This window comes from Panthera tigris, chromosome E3, assembly GCF_018350195.1.
Source record: "Panthera tigris isolate Pti1 chromosome E3, P.tigris_Pti1_mat1.1, whole genome shotgun sequence".
NCBI classification, from domain to species: Eukaryota; Metazoa; Chordata; class Mammalia; order Carnivora; family Felidae; genus Panthera; species Panthera tigris.
Genome location: NC_056675.1, coordinates 8,844,193 through 8,868,747, shown reverse-complemented (window position 1 = coordinate 8,868,747; position 24,555 = coordinate 8,844,193). Strand labels below are relative to the sequence as shown.

Below are 24,555 nucleotides of genomic sequence, written 5' to 3'. Positions count from 1 at the left end.
AGAGAGGGCCTGGGCTTTCCATTCAATGAGGGGGCCCTCTAAGTGCCAGGCAGGGCGCTAGGGGACGGGGGCACGGTCGTGAGCCAGGAAGACTTCATTAAGCAAGTCACGGTCACAAAGACCCTGAGACGAGGGTGGGACGGGGACGCTTGGGGGCACCGTGACCCCGAAACTGAGGCTGGGTGGGTGTGGAGGAGAGGCCGCGGTATGCCAAGGCCTGGGTGGAGAAGAGATGGGGGCCGAGTCACACACTAAGAAGGTGGGACCCTAGGGAAGGGCATGAAGCAGGGAAGGGAGTGTCCCAGTCGGAAGTGCCATCTGGGACGATGGCTCTGAGGCTTGGGCCAGGGTGGGGACTGAGGGAACGGAAAGAAAAAAATTCTGTGAGACACTTAGGAAACAGAAACTGTGTGTGTGTGTGCACGTGTGCATCTGCGCGCACACACACGAGTGTGTGTCTGGGAGGGTGCGTAAGAGGGAGAGAAGGACCGAGAAGGGCTGCCAAGGTTTGGCTCCGATGACCAGGGTTACAGGCTTGCTGTTCACCGAAAGGAGCAGTCCTGGGGAGACAAGGCTGAGTTCAAGGTTGGGTGCATTTCACTGGAGGTGGCCCTGAGTTCTTGGGTCTGGTGGTGGCGGTCCACCTGCGGTGGGAGGAGTTGGGAGGCAGACGGTCGCTGCACACGCGGGTGCGGGAGATGCTGGCCTCTGTGACCGCTGCCTCGCCGTCACCCAGAGACCTGCGGATGATTGGCTCCTCCCGTCCGACACAGTCCTGTGCCTGTCTCATTCTCCAGACTGTTTTTCACTCTCTTTTCTCCCCACACTGGGGAAGCACACGGGGGAGAGACGTTCTCAGCAACCCTGGGCTGACCCAGCTGTGGCAGAGCCAGGGCGGGCTCGGCGGAAAATTCGGGGCACCTGTCCGCCCTCTCCCAGGGATCCTCGTATTTGTGGTGCACGTTGTACAAGCTCTTGAGGAAACACGCACATCAAAAGCAGAGTCTGGGAATTCAGTTCAAAATTAAAAACCCTTCTTGAATCACGATTCGCCTTTTGCAGTGAACTGGGTCTGGCAAAAGTTTGCACTGGGCGACACAGTTGGCCCTGCTTCGGAGCTCGGTGATCTCCCGGCTTCCAGCTTTTCTGCAGATCTATACTGATTTAGAAATAATGCTTTCAAATTACCTTCAATAACCTTATTACCGAACCAGCTGTGTGTATGAACACTTATCAATGCGTCCCTGTGCATTAAGAGAAAATGTATGTCATACAAACAGTCTAAATATATATTACTGAGATGGGAAAAAACAAACCCTCTAGTTAAATTGCTTTGCTGTAATCAAAGATTAATCACTCTGAGCGCGTGTGAGTGTGTGTGCCTGCGTCCTCGCTTCTTCTACAGGGTTCCGTTTCTGGCTTTGGGCAAACCTGTCCATCCTTCACCGATATTCATATTCTCCGGCAGACCGGTCACACCGCTGTTCCGAGGGTGGAATTAGTTTTCCCGGATTTCTGAGAGTCGGAGGTGGTTTTGGATACTGGTTTATTGCTGCGCCTTCTAGGCCTGCAGCTCAGAAACCCTCCTTTCCCCAGGCACATGGTGGACAGCAGGCTTCGAAGCGTCCATATGTGCAGAGGCGCTAAGCGCCTGCCCCGAGAGCAGCCTGTCCCTGCTCAGTAACACTGCCAGGCAGCCTGGCATGTGGGTAATGATGTTTGGGCTGTGACGGAATGTTCCTCAGAGGATCCAGGGCCGATGGCAGGCGCCAAATGTGACGGTGTGGTGGGCCGGGACCCGGCTTTCCAACAGCACGCAGGTGGGTGAATGGGTCTGGCCCCACACGGGCACCGGGCCGTGCCGAGCAGAACCAGTAACGTCTCGTCGTACACGACGGTATTAGAAAAGCTATTAAGGTACGTTATTTTACACATCCTCCTAATCTCTCCATACTGCTTTACTTAATTTGTGATGAAATTGTTGAGAAAGGGTACTTAATGTAGGACAGTCAGTAAAAGTAATTTATCATCTTCCCGCTTCGGTGCTCACGTTATCAGCGAACTCATTTTCTGCATGCATCATGCAATCAGCCTATTATTTGCATATTAATCAGGCAGTGGACCATGAAAGAACTGTATCCCAGCCAAACGCCGCACTATCTCAGGAGAAACACTCCGTAATTATCATACATCAGTGTTATGATGTGGTAATTGATTATAACATCTTTCTGCTGCCCCTGGGGAGCCCCTCTGCTCACCCAGCTCCAGGCACTCTGGACAGATTGTTCTTTTCCTCCCCAAAACCGAGTCACCGCTGCTGTTTTCGCCGACTGCTATTTCCGTGGAGTATCGATTCTCCCTTTCAATTTTGGGAGGTATTTAAACCACGTGGAACGCAACTGACCGTAACTCATGGACGGGCAGGTCTAGCCAAGAGGAAGGCACGTCCCTCTGGACTCCGTGTTCTCTCTGTCTCTCTCTTTCTCCTCCCTCAGCTTTTGGCTTTGGAGGTGCTGCTGAAGCTTCCAAGAAAGTTTCCTTATCAGACAAAATGCCCCAACTTCAGTCCCTCCTTGTTGCAAAGTTGGTACAAAGGCAGTTCGGCTGCTTTAAGTGCCAAATGACAGACTAATTTTGGTCCTCTCATAAAGGACAAACCCAACATCTGCCAATTCAGACTCAGACTATATTTGGGAATCCAGTTCCAAAGGGAAGAGCAAAACACAAAGTCAAGATGAAGCTGGTGATGGAGCCTCCTGGTTCGCTCTGTATCGGAGCCCCCCCCCCCCCCCTTCTCGTGCAGACCCTGAGCGTGGCCCAGGGGCCAGTCGTAAGGGGCTGGGGCTCGGGTCCCTGGCTGGCTCAGGGCTCCCAGCAGGGAGAGGGCCAGACAGCTGAAGGGCAGGGCTATCCTTCAGGAAGGGAAAGGGCCCTGCACCACTGTGTGTATTTTCCGTGCACGTAGACGGGAAGGGTTTCAAAGCAGCACCGACCTGTATCCCCGGCTGGATGGATTATATACGTTCCATTGCAAACTGCATAAAGTCGGGTCCGGCTCTGCCCCTGATTTGTCGCTGGCTTCTCTCTTCTCCTGCCCAACTCCTGGCTAAAATACAAGGGACGCGTCCCGGGGTAATGGAGGGATCTGCTTTTCCTATTGTTTCTTTAGTCCTGGATCTGCTTTTCTGTATTTATTCAAATTTATAATTTGGATCCAGTTTTGTTTCTGGTTTTGAAATGTGGCCTTGGCTTCTCTCTGAGCATGTCGTTCCAGGCACCAACCCTTTACCCACTGGGGGGGCACAGAGCCCTCGGGGCTGAGCGACAGCTCGCCTGGGCCCAGCTCCATGGCAGTAGGGCCGCTGGCCTCAGGACCACGGTCGCTTTTTCCGTCTTCCTGACCGAGGGCAAATCACCGCTCATCTCTGAGCCTTGGTTTTCTCCATCCGTAAGATGGGGGAAATCACTTCCCCTTACTGACGGAGGATTAAAGGTATCAGCTCTGTGCAGGGCACATAAAAGATACAAATACGCGAGTCTTCTCCTTTCAGGCCTGAAAAATCACCTGAGGATAGATACGCATGTCAGCTCCTTCGTCTTTCCCTGGAACGAAACCACTGAAAGCCCAAGTCCTCATTTGCTCCTACGACCTACTTTTGCTCCTTGCGCCGAATGTCCAACGTACTGTAAATTCTGCTTTCCGAAGAAAGCCTAAAGGGGCGAGAAGGGAGACGTGTCCAGAGGCCCGTGACGAGGCTCCGCACGGGCTTTCTCTCAAAGGCGATTTGGGCGGTGCCCGCACGGAGGTCCAGGCAGAGTAACCAAGGGAACCTGAGTGGGACGGCACGGCTCACCCGTGCCGACGGTCGGTCACCCCTATATCCCGGCAGGGTGGCCGGGTTCCACGCCGCTCGGCCCCAGATGGCGTGAGTGATAGAACCTGCAGCCTTTACTCTGGAAGCTCAGGATTTGGGGTCAACTTTACAGGATGGTAGACGGGCAGGCAGCTTCCAAAGACCGATGGCAGTTCCGAGGAGCCGGGAGTCTGGAGAGCTGCCCGCGGCTTCCCCTGCAGCAGACCCTGGCTGCCGGCTTCCACCCGGTGATGTTCGCGCCTGACGAGCTCCACCCCAGGAGCGAGCGGCTGGACTGCTTTCCTGTTTGAAAGCGGGAGGCCTGACGTTCTGTGTGTGCACATATATCATTCACGTATACGCGGGGCAGCATGTAACGGAAGTGTAGCAGCAGAAGTAAATGTTCCAGCGGCGGCCCCTGTTCTTTTTATTTCCTTTTAAACAGAGTTTGAATCTTTTTTAAGTTTATATATTTTGAGAGTGAGAGAGAGAGAGAGAGAGGGAGACAGCATGAGTGGGGGAGGGGGGGAGAGAGAGACAGAGAGAGAGAGAGAGAGAGAGAGAGAGAGAGGGAGAGAATATCCCAAGCAGGCTCCACACTGTGGGTGCAGAGCCCAATGCGGGGCTTGAACTCGCGAACCGTGAGATCGTGGTCCGAGCCAGTATCAAAAGTCGGTCGCTGAACCGAATGAGCCACCCAGGTGCCCCCAGAGGGCCCGGTTCTGAAAGGCTTTTGTACACAAAGTCATTTAAAGCTCCCAACAGCTTGGGAGACAGGTCCTGTATTTGCCCCATTTTACAGAAGAAGAATCTGAGACAGAGAAGTCGGGGCACTTGCTCAAGGCCGCACCGTCGCTAGGCGGCAGAGGCCGGATGAGCCCTCAGCAGTCGGCTGAGCCCGCTGCGCACACGGCCGCTGACACGCACTCAAGGCTGGTCACTGCAGGGCAGTTGCTTACGTTTTGCTGTTGAAATCAATGGAAATATTTCTCACCAGTGACTGGTTAAATAAGATACCGTATATCCAGATATGGGACTTCCCTATAGCTGTAAAAAGAGGAGAAGATTCTTTGCGTACTGGGCTAAGAAGTACCTGCGACATATTGCTGCTTGAGGAGAGTAAGACACGGCACCTGGACGCCTGCAGGCTTCCTTCTGTGCAGAACAGTATCTAGTTACAGGGACCGTCTGCAGGAAACGGGATAGACAGTCTCCGGGGAGGGCGGCTGGAAGACGGGGGTTTTGGGAAGGTGGGCAACTCATTATTTTTCTCAATTAAACGTTTACTGATTTTTTTTGAAACATTTTGTTTTTAAATTCTTTTTAACGTTCATCTATCTTTGAGAGACAGAGAGAGAGCACGAGCACGGGAGGAGCAGAGAGAGAGGCAGACACGGAATCCCAAGCAGGCTCCAGGCTCCGAGCTGTCAGCACAGAACCCAACACGGGGCTCGAACCCACGAACCACGAGATCATGACCTGAGCCAAAGTCCGACGCTCAACCGACTGAGCCACCCAGGTGCCCCAATGTTTACTTATTTTTCAGACAGAGCGTGTGTGAGCACAGGAGAAACAGAGAGCGTGACGTGGGGCCTGAACTCAAGAACCATGAGGGCACGACAAGAGCCGAAGTCAGACGCTTCACCAGCGGAGATCAACTCATTTTTAAAAAAGGGGTGTAAACTCTTTGAAAGCTTGCATTTTATAATCATGGTGTACACTTCATTTATTCAAGAAAACCCCACAAATCATAATTTTTAACCAAGTCAAATCTCTTACCCTGAGTTGCTCTCTCTCTGTCTCTTTTTTGGAGAGGTAATGGTGGCAAATCCCACTCTAGGAACAGAGACTTTGGGGGCTGATTTACAAAGGAGCAGTCTTTCCCAGGAACGGTGAGGCTGACGTCTGCTGCCTGAGAGCGAACCCCATGCGGGGCCTGCAGGTACAGTGTGCTCCGGGTGAAGGCAGGCGGGCCGGGCCTCCACTCTCCCCCTGCCCTCCTACATTAACATTGCAGTGGGGGCTGCTTCCGGGTCACATGGCCAGACCCCCGTGGTGAATTCCCACAAAGCGGCGAGTGCACACGCACTAGGGGGAGGTGACAACAAGTCCCATTTCGAGGGGGCTCAAGAGAGGGCCCCCTCCTGTCCTGTGGCGTGGCCGAGGCCCCTCCTGCATTTGCTGTGCCCGGCCTGCATCTCATCATTCTTGAAGGGTTAGCTCTAGAATGCCCAAACCCCTTGTCACCTGAGCTCAGCTGAGATAAGGCTGACAATTTTTGAAAGACATTAATTAGAAGGCAATTCACAGAGCACAGTTTCCTAGACCGTCTGGGCTGGCACAGGGGATATCTCGCTCTTGGCAGAGCAAGTTACTCCACTGCACCCAAGGTGAGGAAGGAACTTTCTAGGCCCTGGTGGGGCATTCCCTAAGCCCTGCCTCAGCTGAGGGCCCCAGGCCTGGTGGTTCTGGGGCACGTGCTCCTCGGGCTCACAGCCTCCTCAGCCTACCCTGTTTGAACAAGGCCCTTCCCCATACGGGGCCAAATGACCTTTGGGCTTTGGGCCATCATCGTCCACGTCCTCTCCCTCTCTGCCTCTGAGCCCCCTAAGGCTATCCTGTAGCCCTGGCCAATTTCTTCTTGAACTGTTCCCCCTCCCCCGCCGCACATATTCAGCCACTGCTAATGCCATCTCAGTGCCCTGCATCCTGGAGGCTATGCCACTGGCCGAGTCTCAACCCCTCACCTGCCCCTCCCACGGTCCAGTGGCGGGAAGTTCTTTCCTGCTTATTTCCTGGCTCCCTGTGGTCCAGCGGCTCAGCTCTGAGGTCAGGAGTTTCTTCCCTCCATCCTCTGATCTCTTCGGACGGGGTGGGTGAGAACTCAGGAGGGCTGTGCCACCGATCACGGGCCTCAGCCCCCCTCCTCTCAAGAAAGAGCCACCGGGGGGGGGGGGGGGTAGGGGTGAGGAGAAGCACTTTGGTAGGAGAGGCAGCAGGTACACATCGCAGGCCCAACACCTGCGATGGCAGGTGCGGGGCAGGTTGCCGAGGTCCCCCTGAAAGAGCACGGCGCCTCCCTTCTGTCCCACCGTCCACACTTTTCTTCTTCTTCTTCTTCTTTTTTTTAAGTTTATTTATTTATTTTGAGAGACAGAGAGAGTGAGTAGGTGAGGGGCAGAGAGAGAGGGGGAGAGAGAGAGAGAATCCCAAGCAGGCCCTGCACTGTCAGCGAAAGGAGCCGGATGCGGAGCTCGAACTCACGAACCGTGAGATCATGACCTGAGACAAAGCCAAGAGTCGGATGTTTAACTGACTGAGCCCCCCAGGCGCCCGCACACTTTTCTTCTTACCACACAAGCCTCAAGGCAGCACAGCCAACGGTAGACTACACACAGGAAAGACCAAATGCTCCCAGGATCTGCTTTCCTACTGTCGTTTTAAAAGGAAAACAAACCAAAAAAAAGCCCTCTGCGTCAGGGGCTTCTCACCTTTTTCAAAGGTTCTGCACACACCACGTGCTTCCCTGTCTATGAACTTTGTACCTGCAATGTTCTCCTCCCTGACCCCTTAGCCCTTTACGGCCCAGTCCCTCCGTGGGGCTCCCTCAGCGTCGCGGGGCCTGCACCCACACATACCGACAATAGGAAGGCAGGCTGTGTCTGAATCCAGAAACCCGTCTTTTCTGACCTAGACCTTAGAACAGTTATTCCTTTATCATGGCGTTCTTGATATAACAAAGCATCCGAACGCAGGTTGCAACCAAGAAAGAAAGGCACGCACGGCACACTGAGTTCTCCCGGCCACACTGCGTCGATGAGTGGGCGCACAAGGCCGAGCCCCGAGCCAAATGATCAGCAGCGGCCCACCCTCTGCTCAGGGAAGGGCACTCTCTAGTTCACAGGTGGCTTTCCAGAATCCTCTTTTGTTTTCGGTCTGTTCTCTGTGGCCAGGTATAAATCAGTTATATACAAATCTTTTCAGGGGTTAGAAAAATTCTTCTTAGAGAGAACCGACAGTTACGATCACTGATTTATTTCGATGGAAGAGAAAGAAAAAAAAAAAATCAAATCAAATCTAGTCTAAGGCACTAAACTGAGGCACTAAAACTGACAAGTTTTAGATACTGCCATGGAATTTTCTGGCGGTCCCTATTAACAAGCTATCCAAATGCCTGCCCGAGAATCCCACTGCTGAGTTCAAAGCACTAAAACCCCGGACAGATTTTCCTGGTCATCTCACGGGCACCAAGCAAGAGTCATTCTGCGTATTACACAGGAATGTTGGCCCGTCCCTAACCGGGGGCGGTGGCCACGGGTCTCTCCTGGGTGTGTGAGGCCACCCACGTTCAAGACACTGTGGCAGCTGTCTCCTCGGGAGGCAGCTGCCGCTCTGCTGACTGACAACAGTCAGCCATGGGATTCTCCATGGGTGCAGAGGACCCGGAACCCACCGCTCCTGACTCACATGCTGGGAAAAAAACTGGATGTTGCAGAATTAATCCGAGGAGACTGGGGCATGCTTTGGCTTATGCGGTTTGCAATAATCCATCTGAAGGGTGGTGTGGAAGCTTATTAACTGCAGTAACAAAATGCTTTCGTGTTCAAAAGTTACGCTCTGTAATGTAATGACTAACATCGCATCCAGGAAAATCTGTTCCTTTCCCTTTTTTTTCCCTCCCCCTTTTAGATTGTCTCTTGTCTCCTTCCTTCCCTTGGGGCAAAGAGATTAATCACACCAAGGAACTGTGAATATAAAATGAGCTGTAGGGAACGAAAATGGAAAAAAAAAAAACAAAACACAAAAAACCCCAGCGGTTTACCAGATCGTATCTGCCTACCGATCTATGTACCTACCTACCTACCTACACACGTGCCCTCACACAACCCCCTTCCGTGCATCTTGAGGTTTTCTTCCCTTTAAAAGCAAGCCTGCTACCTGATCAGCAAGGACTGGAGGCCACACTCAGGGGAAACAGCCCTTACAGGGCCCCTCCCTTCATCCGTAAGTGCTTTCTTTTGCTTCCCCAGAGCATGGCAATAGCTAAGCAGCGAGGTCAGCTGATGCCTGGTACCTGGGATGGAAGACCGACAACAGGAAGAAGCAGAGAACCGATCCCCAAAGGACTATCTCCCAATAAGTTTGCCGTATTAGGTCAAACACGACCCCGTGCAGAACCACCGGCTCGCCTCCCCCAAGGCACTGGGAACTCCGAAAGAAGCCAACTCAAAAATGTTTGTAGGGAACTAGACTGCCTGGAAACCTCAACGAGTGCCTGATCGGAAGTTCTGGCCTTTAAAAACCTATCTATCTACCTATCTATTAAAAGTTAACTCATGTGATCAACACAGGACCCTCTGCTCTATCTATCTATCTATTAAAAGTTAACTCATGTGATCAACACGGGACCCTCTGCTCTCCTAACTCTTCGTCAAGGCCCCAACAGCTTCCAAGAAAAAGCGCAGGCCGCCAGCAGAAAATGGCATTCACCCTCCTGACTGCCCGAGGCCATCACCCCAATGCTCAGATCATCAGAGGAACATTCAGGAATGGTTCCGTTCAAGAAGAGGAAGGGGTGATGTAATTAAAAGTTCGGTCTCTCTCTCTCTCTCTCTCTCTCTCTCTCTCTCTCTCTCTCTCCTCGTAAAGCTTATCAGCAAGCTTGACGTGCAGATCATTAAGGAAAACGGAGACCCCGAGGGGCAGCAGCGCCTGGCACAGAGAGGCAGGCAGGGAGCCTTTAGTGAGGCAAGCAGACTCCTGTGTCAGCAGCTTGCTGTTCAGATGAGTGAGGCCACTCCACTCCCGGGCATCTTATCGCCATGGTAACTGAGCACAGAGTCCTGCGCTGGGCCCACGCATTCTCTGCCGGGCAACTGTAGTCTCTCACTGCTGGGCCGTGGACAGAAGGCCGGGCTTCCAAAGCCCTTCCACACCCGGGAGGCTACTCTGGCCACTAGGCCGGCCCAGGGCCCGGGCTGCTCAGACGCAGAGTGTTTCTCCCCAGCATCCAGGAACCAACCAACCTAGGCTTGGAATTACCTTCCCACAGCCATCTGTTTCTACCACGCTGAGCCACCTCTGGCACGGGCCTCATGGAGTCACTGCCAAGGACAGCACCTTTCTGGGCCTGGGGGCCTTGGGGAAGGATTCCATGGTAGCCGCGGTGAGAACAGAGAACTCGAATCCTGGGGAAATCCTGGAACCGGAGGCTTTGCTAACGTGCCTCTGGGGCAGCACGGCTTCACTGGAGGCTTCCTCACAGACACTCATTTTCTACTCTGTCGAGGAAGATTCTGGCGTCCCCTCTGGGCATCCATCCCAATGATACAGCGATACTCATCATTACAAAATAATTCTCTTTTTCAAATCTAAATCCCACAAAGTGAAAAGCTCTGCTACTTTGACTTTTAGAAATACTCCTGAAAAGAGACCACTGGTAGTAAAGAAGTTTCACGCGAGAAAAACTACCACCCACAATCCTGCTGCAGTGATCATCTTTCTTTTAACGTCGACGAGCGCTTTTTCTCGTCTTTGCGATCCAGAGAAACGTTTTTGCTTAGCGACTGTCATATTAAAAAATTCGTACTTTCCTACAATGTAGGAAATATTTTTCCATCTTTTCCCCCACAATCCCCACAATGAGTGTTTCTACTGACGACTTCCCTATTGCTGACTGTCCATGGGTGCGATGGGCAAGCGGTCTATAATCCGTCGTCTCCCGTTTTGCCGGGATGACACAGGGAGAGGCCCGCCTGCCACCTCTTCACAGAAACTGCTGGAAAGTTCTTTGGTGCTCATTTTGATCCAGAGGCTCCCTGCCTCCGCCAATCTGCAGACTCTCCAAGAGTCTTACACATCGCTTTATTTTATAAAGTAATTTGACATCTTATTACAAATACCACTTACGTCCCTCTGAGGGGCCCAGCGTGGTTTCCCTATGTCGGAAATGTGACAACAGACCTTCCAGCACAACAGCAAATACCTGCCATACGATAAAGAGCGAGAGGCCATTCTTCAAGGATGTGTTTGCACATGGAGAAGATTTTGGCATCGATCATGACTGACTAGGAGCTGCGGGAGAGCTCCTGTTTTCTTTAGGAACAAGTGACTTAAAAAAAAATTTTTTTTAAATGTTTTTGAGAGAGAGAGAGAGAGAGAGAGTATGAACACGGGAAGAACAGAGAGAGGGAGACACAGAATCTGAAGCAGGCTCCAGGCTCTGAGCTGTCAGCACAGAGCCAGACACGGGGCTTGAACTCATGAACCCTGAGATCACGACCTGAGCCGAAGGCAGAGGCTTAACCGACTAAGCCACCCAGGAGCCCCAGGAACAAGTGATTTTGATCTAAAATACGTTCGTCACGATCTGCCAAGTGTAGTCCTAACTCTGTTGGGCAGCAAATACTCTTGGAGAGTTTAAGGGGAGGCCAACTTTCCGCTGGGGCAAGAGGCGAGGCGAATTTTCCATGCAAACGTCTGTGAAGCTCTGGCACAAACAAGACTGTGCATTATTTGCCCTGATGTATCTGGGACGCGAGCCGGCGCTCTGTTAAGTTCTCTGGGACTCGCTACTTCAGTTGACCTACCCAGACATGAGGGGGGGAAGGAAGTACACGTGGTCCCTCTTCAGGTGGACAAACCACTCCATTCAGAGGTCCGGCCAAGAAGACCAACGATTTGGGTAAGACACCGACTTCCACCCCCCGTTTTGGTCAAAATCAAAGGGAAGCACCCAAAATGCAAACTCAACCAGGCCCTTTGCGGCTGACGCCCCGCTCGGGGCGCATCTGTGTGCAGTTCGGTGTCTCTCGGGCCGCTGCCCAGCTGTTCCGTGTGCTATGCACGTTTTCCCTCCTAAAACTTGCAGCAGGCTGGCGGGCTTCGTGCCCCTCCCTTAGCTCTGAGTTTTCAATGAATCGATGGGATATGGAGGCTAATCCGCGTGTTTAGAAAAATAAAAGCGAACAGAGGAGCAGCTCAAGACGCTGGCCGTTCCCGGAAGCCGGGCAGGCAAGGCTCCGAGCTCACGGAAGCGCGGGGTGGACGTGTGATGACGGCCAGGAGCACGGTGCCGCCGCAAGGGGTCCGCAGAGCAGAAACACCGGCTCAAAGGCCCCGGGGCTCCACATGCCAACCGGAGGGCGCCAGGTGCCTCGGCCGGCCGGCACTGCAGGCCTTCCACCACCCACCTCTAGGCTGGATTCCCACCCTCAGCCCTTACTGGCTTCCTTCGTCCCCATCCTTCTTGCTTGCAGGTGGCCCCAAGGCCTTCTGGATGGACTCAACTTCTGCCTGCCCATGACCCTGCCGGGAGAGGTCCAGCCCCCTCCTGTTAGAATGGAAGCGCCCGCGAGTGCAGAACCTATCTCTGACTTGGACCCCGGCCCCCGGTCCTGAGCACCTAGAAGCCACAGGCCGATGAAAGAATTTGGTGGCGAGCAGGAAAATGCTGGAGGAGACCCTCACGCGGCTGCTAACTCTCCCTGTGTCCATTAGAAACCAGGACCACGAGGAATCCAGTGTGCCAGCCGCATATGGTGTTTTCGGCTCACCGAATCCAGAACCAGGGATCCTCGGAGACCCCCCGCTACAGACCAGAGGACAGGGAAACGTAGAGGGAGGGAAGTATTTCACACAAAACAACAGAAATCGCTAGTTACCTGAGCTCACGCAGCCCTGCTGCTGGGGGTCCTGTAGTGACGTCACAGAATGGAGGACTGAATAAGACAAAGGGTTACAATTAAATGAGGAAACAAACCCCAGGGGTTTAAAACTTCCTAACGCACCGAGCATAGCAGAGCGTAGACGGCATAAAGTTCCCAAAGGTCCCGCTCCTTACAGGGGGGGCCAGAACTCGGGGTCCACGCAGGCAGAAGCTGGAGCCCGTTGTATCTTTCACCTCTGTGTCTCTGGCTGATTTCCTTTCCTGATTCCCTGATTTAGCTACTTGACTTTTACCTATATTTATGTACAAACAGCATTTTCCTAATTAGTAACTCATTTTCTGCTGCTTATAAAATTAGCTAGGCACAGCTTTCTGTCTCCGAAAAACTAAAGTCAGTCCCATGGCAACAGGTTGTGGAGGAAGGGGGCAGTTCTCCACCCCCAGGCGCCGGCCAACAGTCCAGGGCGCGGCTGGTGGCCTCACCACCCCCTGCATACATTTCCCTTCCCCCCATCTGCAGGAGCCCAGGGAGGGGCTGCCCTTACCTGGCCCTTGCTGTTGCCCTTGGACAGGCAGGACACCCTGGCCCAGCTCGCCGTTCAGCCAGAGCTGCATCCGGATGAAGGGTTCTCGGCCTTTCTGGGTCAGCTTGCTCCAAGGCTTCGGCCGGGACAGCATGTCACTGACACTGCCCTGGGACAGGCCCAGTACCTGGTGGGGCAACCAAAGACATGCATCGGTGCCCAGGATTTAGTGTGAGACCACCAAATGCTTTAGTGATGCACACATGGCCACGGAGAGGTGGGGACGGACGACACCCAAGCGAGGGCTTCAGGGGCTGAGCGCGGAACCCCTGCCCGGGGGATGGCGCCAGCCTGGGGTTGGGGAATCAGCTTGCCACAGGCCCCGGCGGGCGGAGGCCCTGGCTTGGGGAGCCCTAGTTACAGTCACAGCTTTCTACTCCCAGGGAGAGGAGCGGTGGGAGGAGGAGGGGAGGGGATCTCGCCCAGGGCCTCCATCCTGCCAAGGCCTCAGGGGTGGCGTCCCGACAGCCCGAGGAGGAAGCGCTGAAAGCTTGCTCTTTGCCCGGAGGTGCCAGGAAAGGCTGAGGTGCCGGGGCCAAGGACCCCTTTAGTGGCCAGAGCAGTGGGGGCCGGCGGGGTGCGGGAGGCCGGTCTTCTTTGTGGCGCTGGGCCGGGCTGGCACCGAGAAAGGTTTGCTCTCTCGGACCGCATCCTGCTCGACAGTGGGGGCCCAGAGGTGAGCCGGCGGCGATGGGGGCGCCAGCCTGGGAGTGAAACTCACTGCAGACAACCGACAAATTGCACGTACATGCCCGAGTTTTCTTAACGCTCACATATGGCCATACATATGTATGGGCACAAACACCCCCCACAGGACACAGATGCAGCCCAGAGATATTTAGGGGCTGCGTTCGATCACTCTTTTGAAAAGTTCTCAAGTTCCAGAATAAACTGCACTCACGGGCCAAACAAGTTCAACGCTATTAAGTCTCTGCTAAATTTAAGGCATGAGCACAAATGTCTATTTAAATGTTCTCAAATGATATTTTTACAACACTGAACTAGAAATTTCAAGGGACTTGAAATTCTCATCCTCACTTCTATCCGCCCCATCACCTTTTGTAAAATCAGGACAAAGAAATCACAATCAGATATTGTAAGGATCCACCGCACGGTTCGGCGCAAACGCTGAGTGGAAGGCAGGACAATGCAGGGCAGGGAGGGCCGGGAGGCAGGAGGGGAGACCCCCGCGTGGGGGTTCCTCAGAGGCCACTGTCGACCCCACCACATACCCCTCGGGGAGGCTGCCTTTCAGGGGAGTGGAGCGCTTCTCCTTATGCTCACTAATGACTTAATCTGAAACAACGCTGGGGTATTATGTTTACCTTCTTTTTTACAGGCCTTGGTAAATCCCCATTATCGAGAAACTGTTACCGGGAAGTGCCTGGCACAGAAAGGGTCTGGGGGCTCATTCAGAAATCACTGACTTTCGTGAGCCAGGGAGGGAAGGGGTGGAAGCAGGGGCTTTGCGGGCCAGTTGCGGGCATGGCAGTTGTGCCCGGGGCCACCTCTAGCTGTGTATTCTGGGCAGGTCACTTCACCGATCTGGCCGACAGGACCCAGGAAAATGCTAAATTGGGAGACAGGTACGATTACACCTATCACATGACAGAAGCTTCTCCTGTCACATGCATCTTCCTTCTCTAGGTCTCTCTATGGGATCAGAGCTTTTTTGGCCAAAAAAGCCTGCAGAGTCGTGTCTGGGCCACCCTGGGCAGAGAGACGGGACTTGAACTCCGGCACCGGCCGGCTGGGGGCATGTAGTTTCAACTTTCCTGAGCTGCACTTTCCTTATCTGTCAAATGGCGACTGTCCGCACCCTCACGTGTCACTGGGAGCCTAAAGGAGCATGGTGGGTGACACGGAGTCTCACCCCAGGTCTCGCCCCAGGTGGGCGACACGGAGTCTCACCCCAGGTCTAGCCCAGAGTCTCGCCCCAGGTGGGGCGAACAGTGGAACATTCGTCGGCCGGCCTCTCCGAAGTCTGGGAGTGGGTAAATCTTTCTGCCCCGTGGCTCACTGAATGGGGTGACGGCCACGTCCTCCAGACAGATGCTGCCAGACAGCAGCGAAAAGAGATGAGAACACCCAGGTCCCCGAGTCCACCCCCTTACCTTCTCCCCGAAGATCCTTTGGCAGATGCCGTTCTTGGCCAGCTTCTCTTTCACCTGCCGGGTGAGCTCGATGGTGTCCACCTCCTGGTACATGTAGATCTCGTACTGCTCCGGGGTCAGCGGAGGGACCGAGGGCTTGGCGGGCTTGGACATGGGCACGATCGGGGAGGAGGGCAGGGGGCTGTTCTGGGGCGTCTCGCTGCGGCTGGCTCCGGTCAGGCTCAGCTCCGAGCTCTGGGAGTACGGCGACTCGGCACTGGGCCACTCCTTCCAGTACTCTGACGACGAGGGTCCCTGGAGCTGGCCGCGCTCCGCCCGCGGCTGGCCGCCACCGCCCTTCTCCTTCGCGCTGCTGGCTTCTTCCAGCTTGGTGTCCTCGGGAGGAACGGCGCTCTTCCTCTCCGGCTGGACGGTGCTCCACCAGTGGTCCTTCCACACGCCGCTGCGGCCCAGCTCGTTCTTCACGTGTCTCAGGACGCCCTGTGCAGACTCGGCCGCTCCCTGGAGGTCCAGCCCGGGCGCGTCCTGGGACTCCTTTTTGAGGGCCGGGGGGTTGGGCAGAGCGGAGGCGCCGGCGTCGGGGGCGGACGGGGGCTTCTTCAGGGAGAGGGCGAGCGGAGGGTAGCTGGACACGGACGACATGGGCGAGGAGGGTATCAACTTGGGGGTCAGGATGGCAATGTCGGCCTGGGACAGTGGCGCTGGCTTTAAGGCGGGGTCGAGGGCGGCCTGCTGGGCCTCCATTTCGCGGCGGGCCTGCTGCAGGATGGAGCGGATGGCGTCGTCCGAGCTCCCGCTGCTGGATGCGGAAGAAGGCTGGGCCGGCTCTGCTGCACGGAGCAAACACGGAGGTGAGATGGCGGCGGGACCGTCCCCAGGCGGGTGGGAACGTGCTGCTTTCCCTCCGCTCCGGTCTAACCTGCCCCGCCCACAACACGCGGATTAGCCGGGAGACCCGAGCTGTTCTGCCCTGCCATCCTTTCCTATGTCAGCGAACCACGCGTGCATCTGTCCGGGCAGGGACGGACAGACTAACATCACGGCTCCGAGACCGCTGGCCTCTATTCCGCACCATCCGAGAGGGTTCATTATCCTGGGGTGTCACGGGGGCGGGGGGGGGGGGGGGAAGCGGGCCAACACCCGGGGATGTGCCGTCATCCCTGGTGATTTTTTTTTTTTTTAATCCTTGATGATTTGTAAGCAGTATTTTTGTGCGCTAAATTCCAAAGTTGTAGTGGTTTCGTCAAACTTCAGAAACCTAATTTCTGTTAACGGTTGTGGTGTGAGACCAGAGAGTCTCCAGTGATAAATGGCCGCATCTGGGTTGGCTCACATTTATTTTCCTCTGGGCAGGGGACGGTGGTGTGGCCAGCAATAGAGAGGCCCAGGATGGTGGCGGGGGACAGCGGGTAGGCCCTGGTCCAGAACCGGGGGCTGCGACCTTGGGGGGATCGCGGGGCACTGCTAGGCCTCAGGATTTCCGTCTGCAAGCTTGGGATGGGTACTGGTCTAGATCAAGGGCTCCTGACTAGGGCTGTGCCCCAGAACCGCCCATTGGGCTTGTTAAAACGCACATGCCCAGGCCCCAGCCCTGAAGTGGCTGACTGAGTAGGCAGGTGGGGGCCTGGACCAGCACCGCATTTAAAAAAAATTTTTTTTTAAGTTTATGTATTTCGAGAGAGACAGAGAGAGCGAGTGGGAAGGGACACAGAGAGAAAATCCCAAGCAGGCTCCTCACTGTCAGCACAGAGCCCAATGTGGGGCTCGAACTCATGAACTGTGAGATCATGACCTGAGCTGAAACCAAGAGTTGGACACTCGACCAACTGAGCCACCCAGGCGCCCCAGCACCCAGCGCTCCCAGATGACTGTGGAGCAAGGCCCTGGCTGAGAAGCACGGAACTGAACCCCGCCCCCACACCTGCTCCAACTCTAAGACACCTTCACGTCTGGGGGAAGGAATCACATTAAGCCGGCTCCTTACCCACGTTAATGGGGCCGAAAAATGCTTCAGATACCAGAGACAACCTTTTAGGCCTCTCGGGGACTTGGTTTCACTGGGTGACAGAAGGCCCTCCTCCTCTAGCGCACACGACCGGGGGCAGGCAGGCACAACCGCGGCTCGCGGAAGGGGGCAGGGCATGGCTCGAGCCACCCCTCAAAGTGGGCCTTTCCGCTCTCAATTTGGGGCTATCTCCCCCCTGCAGGGGGGCCCGGCCAAGCTTCTCGGCTGTTCAGCCACCCGACGAGGGGCCGGCTTAAACGTCCACTCTGGTCTTGAGAGTAGGAACCGCACCAGAGGGAAGGTCCACCTACGGTCAGGCTTGAGGCCTCACAGGCCAGTCCCCCACCCACCACCCTGGGGTCCCTGCAAGGAGGCGGAGGGGAATGTGCCGGGACAGAGCTGAGGGACGAGGATTTGCATCTAGGACCTGCCATTTAATGTACCTGGGCATACCGTTCTCCCTTGGAGCCCGAGTTTGCTAATCAAGCATAACAGGATAACAAAATCCATCTTCCGGGGCGGTGGTGAGGACTCGGTTTGAGTAGGATGGGGGGCGGGTAAAGACCCAAGCCCAGGCCTGGTTCCCAGAAGGGAGCCCCGAGCTCACCTCTGAATACGTCATGTGGGAATGGGGTGGCCTGGGGACAAGGCCCAGTGATCAGGGGAGTGACCGGGTGGCGGCCCGTCCTCAGCTGCCACGGCTGCCCGTGGCCAGGCCTGGCGGGAGCCCAGTGGCCAGGTCTGCGGTGGAAGGGCTCTGCAGAGCAGGGGTTTCGTGGGGACGGGGCGGGTGTGTGTCCATACGTTGAACCCCAGAGCGAGAGAAGTCAGGCACTCAGTCTCCTCTCCGGCAGAGGGTCTGAGCTGAACCTACAGCACCGTGTGCCTCTCAATTCCAACTCAGCGGGGGCGCGGGAGCTCCGAGGGCCGGTTCCTGAGGCCGACCTCCTGCACTCAGACACCCCTCCCCAGCCGCGTTCATCCCATGAAGGAGCTTAGGATTTATTTTCTGGCCGCTCTTTTTCAGTGCTTAGTCAAGTATATATCCAAATAACGAAGCCTGGATGGCATTTAAAGAAGGAAATCTGATACCAACTACTTGTTCACTTGTTTAAGTCAAGGAGAGTCTAGGCCGAAGGTACGTTCTTGAGTCAAGTGCTAGGAAATGACATTATAAAAAGAGCGGTCACTAGTGGCAACATTCAGATCACACAGACCTGTTTCCCTCCGTGCTTGCCCAAATGCCTGAAAACATACACTGTTGTTTTTGTTTTCGTTTTTTTTTTTTTTTTTTTTTTAAGATTAATTACTGCTAACCAGAACCCTTAGGACAATTCTTCTGAGTTTGGAAGGCAGTGGTCAAAAAAATGGAATCCGTACCGGTTTTCTGCACCTGCAGCTCTCTTTTGGCTTGTTCCAGGATGGACTTGATTGCTTCATCGGACCCGGTCTCGGAGGCTCGGATCCGGGTCGTGATGTTACCTGCAGGGAGAAGCCATACCAATGACATCAAGCCCACCCGTGGAACAACCACCAAAAAATCAGTGCTGCACGAAGATGTCATTCTGATCAATAGCTCCCGAGTTGAGGCCGGTGACGGTTACGGAGGCAGGCGTGGCCTCCCCTTTACCCGTATCTGCTGTGCGTGCAACTTCACAGCAGGTACTGCGGCCCCGCGCAGGAAGGGCTCCTGCTGAATCTCCCTGGTGTTATCTGGCCAGCGGTACAAGCTCTCACGTTTACCCAAACTGAACGGCACCCGTGGGCTGGGGCCAGGGAGAGCACATCACTTAATCCGGCACAAAAACAGACGAGGGATTAGAAGGCAGTGGTGCCCGCGAGCCCTTTAAACGCAGCCTCAACGGCTGTCTTGGCCTGGGACTACGCTCGAGGTTCTGTGCGTCTGTGGGACGCCGGGATCGCAAAGAGCAGAGATGGGAGAGGAGGGGGCAGGGCTGAGGCTGATCGCCTATCGGTCATTTGCACGTACAAGGTGAAGAGGGTGAAGATTTAACATTTCGGCTCTATCATCCCATGCCGGGTCTTAAAAATTCGTGAACGAGGACAGAAGCCTGCAGAGATTCCCTCCAGGGCAAGAATTCCGTCTCTGGGTCACAGGGGGACGCTCTGCAGAGTAGCCACGTGCACAGAGGCACCGAAGCTACTGCGGCCCGGGGGGCGGGGGCAGGGGCGGGGGGGAGCTGGCCCCAGTTCTTTCTGGAAGCCTTCCGCGTGTTTTCATCCTCCACTTCCCTGCTAAGTAAGGCCACCGCCGCACCAAACCACTGCCAGACAAGCACACCGCTGGGGCGCGGCCCCTGTGAAGATGCAGCGCCCAGGAGCACAGTGGGGGTTGGCTCGCCAGGGCCCAGAGGAGAACCGATAATGACACTGGGGATCTGTCCACTCCGTAGCACCTTTAACGTATTTCAGAGTTAAAAGGAAGTACGAGGAAGCAGCAGTATCTCATTGCCTCGGTCACCTGATTTTTCTCAGAGCGAAAGTCGTTAGCTCTTGGCTGCTTCTGAGAAAACGGGGAAAGGTGTAATTTGCACCTGAGCGGGGGGGCTGGGCTGGTCCGGGGTGGGGGTGGGGGTGGGGGCTGGTTCTTAGCGGTGCTCCCCCGCCTCACCTCTTGCGCACCCAGTAGGGTGCGGGCAGCTGGGGAGGAAGGGACCGTGCGTACTTGAACCCGTGCTTTGTTTTATACTTACTAGCTGTTTTTCCATCAGGTTCCAGGCCAGAATCACACTGCACAGTTTTAACCCAAATGCACAGCTAAGGACATGCTGCTTCCTAGGTTTTTACTAACTGCAAAGAAAAACACCTGCCTGCGACATACCTTCAGACCCATTTCTTCGTTTCGGTACTTCCTGAAATAGTCTGTTCAGGCTCTGGCCTGGATTCTCTGTTGAAAAACAAGTGTGGTAAGAACAAAACAATCAGGGGGACGGTGGCGTTGACGATATGGGCTGTGTGACATGACGTCTGAGCCTCCTGTCACTACAGAAAGGGCTCAGGGCTTCCTGTACACCTCGGGAGGTACTAGAAACTTCGAGAGGCCCTTCCCTGGCCGGCCGGCCCGCAGAGGCCAAGGCCCTGCTGTGGAAGATCAGACAGACCTAAGGAGTGGCCCACGGCACCGAAGCCGTGAGGGTCAAAGGGAGGGGGCACCGCCTGCCGCCGAGCGCGTCGCCCACCAGCCCCCGGCACAAAGCTCACATTAATCATCCAAAGACAGTCAATTTCAGTTAACATCGCCACAGAAAGCTCAACGTGCCCTGTGCAAATCGACGCTCCTGAAAGCGTCTCCCTTCCCTGTTTGCTGCGTCTCCAGTGTGTCTGGTAAGACTACCCTCCTCTACCACTGCTGGTCGAGCGGAATGATCCCGTCGTTCGGGAGGGAAGGGGATTCTTTCCATCAGGGATAGGAGTGGCTGTCATATTTGTGGAGGGTGGGGGAGGAAGGCGGTTTTCATAGAGCTTTCACGGATCTTACTCAAGGCAGGCTGGTGTCTGGCTGGTTTCGGCTAAAGGAACCACTAATGGAAGGTCACACCGGGAGAGAGCTGGCCACGGGACACACCCCCCGTGTGCGTGGGAAGAGGAGGGGCACGTGGCTGCTACGCTCTCCCCGCCGGCTGCTGCTGCTGTGCTGGGGCCGGGCGCTACCCGAGGGCTCCTCCCACGTGAGGCCAGCGCCCACTGCCAATCGGACCGCTGGACGCGACACGCGTCGGGACGCTGTACAGGATGCGATTCCGTCCGATTTGACGGGTGGCGCTTTAGTTCTGAGTTTACTACATGCGGGGGGGGCTGAGCGAGTGTCAGAGGCCAGGCCCCCCGTATCTGTCGGCTCCGGCTCATGCCGCCGACCTTCGGACCCCAGAGATGGTAGCGGCGAACGGAATTTTACCTGCTGTGACGCACGGACGGTTCAGCTCACACACACGCGCACGCGCACTCACACACAACTCCGTGCCGGGCTCGCACGCTGGCACCACCCCGCGAGAGCCTCTCACCTCTTTGTCTGCCTTGGATGCTGCGAAGAGCCAGGATGTTCTGCTCGTCCGAGAGGAACTGCTTCATCTTGTGAAAGGGCTCCTTGCCGCGAACGGTCAGTTTATTCCATGGCTTGGGCCGGGCCAGAATCTCGCTCACGGACCCCTGAGACAGTCCCAAGACATAATGTCCGAAAATGCGCTGTCCGATATTGTGCTTGATCAACTGTTCCTTCACCTGCCGGGCGATTTCCGCAGTGTCTATCTCCTCGCCCTCGGAGACGCTCCCAGCACTTTCTGACTGGCTGGGAGACGGGGCCATGCCATTTACATCTGGGCTTTGTTGTAATGGACTTTGGGAAGATATGGAGTTTGTGCTGTATGGACCTGTTGAAAAAATCACGCTTGTGCTTCCTGCTTCCTGCATGGCCTTGGAGTAGAAGGACTGCATTAGCTGTCGCTGGAGGAGAGAGTTTAGTGCAAATTTTCCCGTAGAAGCCAGGGGCAGGCTGGGGCTTGCCAGGGATGAGCTGAAAAAGTCTTGCGTTAACCCCGTTGGTGAGAACTGGTGTGTACCATTAGTATTTGAAGCCTGCTCCCCCGTGTTGCGGGGCAACTGAGGAGGAGGGGAGGCCGGCAAAGGTCCAGGACGCTGACTCTCAGGCTGGTCTTTCCCTTTTCTCCTGGCTGACCCTACAAGGAAGGGCAAACATAATGCATTATGGGGGATTCAAAAGGGAAAAAAAAACCAAGACCAAAATGCAGAGTTTGCCCCACAAAAGGGAAAAAAAAAAACCAAAAAGTGCAGATTTTACAAGGGCCAATGAGGTGTGTTGGTCTGTTTTTCAATTGAATTTTTAAATTAGCCAAACGAGGCCCCCCGAAACAAGCAACATGCATTTCATGTTTGCACCTTTCTTGTACGTTGCAGCCTGGAGAGTCCCCTCGACATAGATTTAAAGTCCTAAAGTGACAAGGAGCCGGTACCACACACAGTAAAGAGTCGACAGGTCGCGGGGCCTCTGATCGGGCCGCTAGCATTCGAGCTATTACCAGAAGGGCCCCACCTGAGGAGCAGCAAACACTGACATTTTGGGACCAACGGGTTCTCTCACACCACTTGCTCTGAGGCGAATGCACTGTACCGAGTCCACTCGATCGAAGGCACGCACATTTTAAGAACGAAATATCATCGGAGCCCGAGACACTGTTAAACGGTTTACCAGCTGCCAAAACCAGAAGCAGTCAGTGACGCCACCATTTTGGGACGAGCAAAGAAAGGCTAAGGATGGGGGATGCGCTCCCAAGGAAAACCTGACGAAGGAAGAAAAGCTCCACTGAGGCTGGAAGGGCCGGGCCTCCGCAAGCAGCCCCGGAAAACACCACAAGAGAGAGGCCGCACAACTGGGAAAAGACCAGAAAAGCCAACATCCTCCGAGTGTCCCTCCTGGATGTCCTGCAACACTGGCTCTAACTGACCTCCGCAGGCGCTCTGCGGCCACACATCCGGCCTTGACCATCTTTAAGCGGGGCGGGGAGGGGAGGGGAGGAGCAGTGAGGAGGACCAGGAGGAGACCAAGCACTCATTAGTCAAGGCTGTCATCAACCGGTGATGTTCCCGTCATGCATCGGCCCAGACTCACGGTTCACCTTCCTCTTCCTCGACCCCCGGAAGGGACCGAGCACGGCACGCGATGCCGTCCACCTACCGCTCAGGTCGCTGTTGGAGATGCGCAGCGCGGCATTCTCGGACTGCAGCGAGCGGTTCTTCTCCAGCAGCAGCACCTCCAGGGGCTTGGATGCGTCCTAGATGGGGCAGAGCAGGGCTCACCGCGGGGCCGGCCACCCTCCCGCTCCCCGGGGCCACCAGAACCCCACACCCCCTGCTCTGATGGCTCGTGCGCCCGACTCGGCTGACTCCGATACGTTACAGAGGTCTGCCTTCCCCTGAAGATGGTCACGCGCACGTGGGAAACGCTCGAGTCCCTTTCCAAAGGAATGCGTTCCACCTGGAGCTTTTACGTCTTCTTTTACGTCCACGTGGCTTCTAGACAACTAATCATGCTCTATTCCGTCCCCACGTCCAGGGGGTCTAGACCTGTGCCTCATCGGGCATTAGAACTGGCTGTCCGAAGGTCACTGCAGAGGTTGCCCGCCCCAAAGGGTCAGCTGCCGTCTGGGCATCAGGAGTGGGCTTCTGTTTGGTGCCTCAAAGTCTACGCGGCCACCAGGTAGACAATGTGCCGCTGTCATCTTGCCCCGTCCCTTTTCCACGTGAGGCAGCAGATAATAAAAGCCAGTCCATTTTGGGCGGGTCTCTGACATAATCTCAGACTGTTTTTAGCCATGTTCTTAGTGCCCGCCCGAGTTAAATCACAGTGTCACGTGAACTGAGTTACCAGTTTGGAAAACACTGACTCTTCTCTTCTTGCCTCTTTTTACATTAAAGATAACGTGCCTGAACTTGCTTAAGGTTCCTGAGAAATTGCTCGTCAGCTGCAGGTGGGAGGTTTCATAGACATTTCGAGCTCGTGATGCTCGCCCGGGGACGGACGAGTGAGCACGGCGAGCTGACCCTCGCACACACTGAAAGCAAATGCGACCGTGTACCTGTGTCCCAGCTCCCTCGGACGGTGCAAACTCCATGGATTTCAGAATGCTGTGAAGAGCAAGACAGAGCAGTCATTTCCCCCGCGTACCTTTGACGACCGCCACACTCACGAGCACTGACATCAGTTTCCTGCACTCCAGGAACCGAGGAACCGAGAGCTCTAACCACCTCCCTGGCAGCATTATCATCTGATAGTGTCTCTAGAATAGCTATTCAACTAGCAGTTGGCCCGCAAAAGTTTCTTGCCCAGCATGTAAATCATTCCATATGGAATCACACCAGGGCTGTTCAGAGTATAATTTTAAAGTTGAACACAGACATAACATTGTTGCAAGTGGAATGTATTTGTCAAGCGTACAGGGAATGTTAAGGTTGTAAGAAGGAAGCCAGGGAGAGAAAGCTCATCCCTCCTACCTGCTCCCGGGGCCAGACGCTCGCTTGGTGCCTGGCACCTGGGCCCCGGGGGAAATGGTCAAAGAGCAAGGTCCCAAGTTGGATGGCTCAAAGGCTGGTTGCAGACCTACTCTGTAGCCCCTGGCGGTGTGGGGAGGCAGGACTATTTCTCCTTTGTCCTCCTTATCACTGAAATCACTTCGTCCAGGCCTGTTTCAACAAGTCCCACAGCCGAGTTGAGTGCAGGTGCCCAGAACCACTATTTAAGGGGACACCCTTTCCTTTCTGTGAGTCCACGTGGCCCCAGGAGCTCGGGAAGGTGAGT

General features: G+C 55.1%; 1 protein-coding gene across 6 annotated transcripts in view; it reads right to left on the bottom strand.

The window, feature by feature from the left end:
* The window catches only part of CUX1 (cut like homeobox 1), a 365,770-nt gene that overhangs the window by 51,311 nt on the left and 289,904 nt on the right, over positions 1-24,555 (bottom strand). For 3 of the 6 annotated variants that reach the window (XM_042970907.1, XM_042970906.1, XM_042970905.1), the window contains 8 exons: positions 23,837-23,885; positions 22,936-23,032; positions 21,248-21,919; positions 20,068-20,133; positions 18,606-18,707; positions 15,221-16,050; positions 13,068-13,233; positions 12,518-12,574 (listed from right to left, as the gene is read on the bottom strand). In XM_042970907.1, coding sequence (XP_042826841.1) covers positions 12,518-12,574; positions 13,068-13,233; positions 15,221-16,050; positions 18,606-18,707; positions 20,068-20,133; positions 21,248-21,919; positions 22,936-23,032; positions 23,837-23,885 — 2,039 coding nt within the window. The remainder of the gene's footprint in view (positions 1-12,517; positions 12,575-13,067; positions 13,234-15,220; positions 16,051-18,605; positions 18,708-20,067; positions 20,134-21,247; positions 21,920-22,935; positions 23,033-23,836; positions 23,886-24,555) is intronic. The other 3 variants (XM_042970910.1, XM_042970909.1, XM_042970908.1) reach the window with 1 other exon arrangement.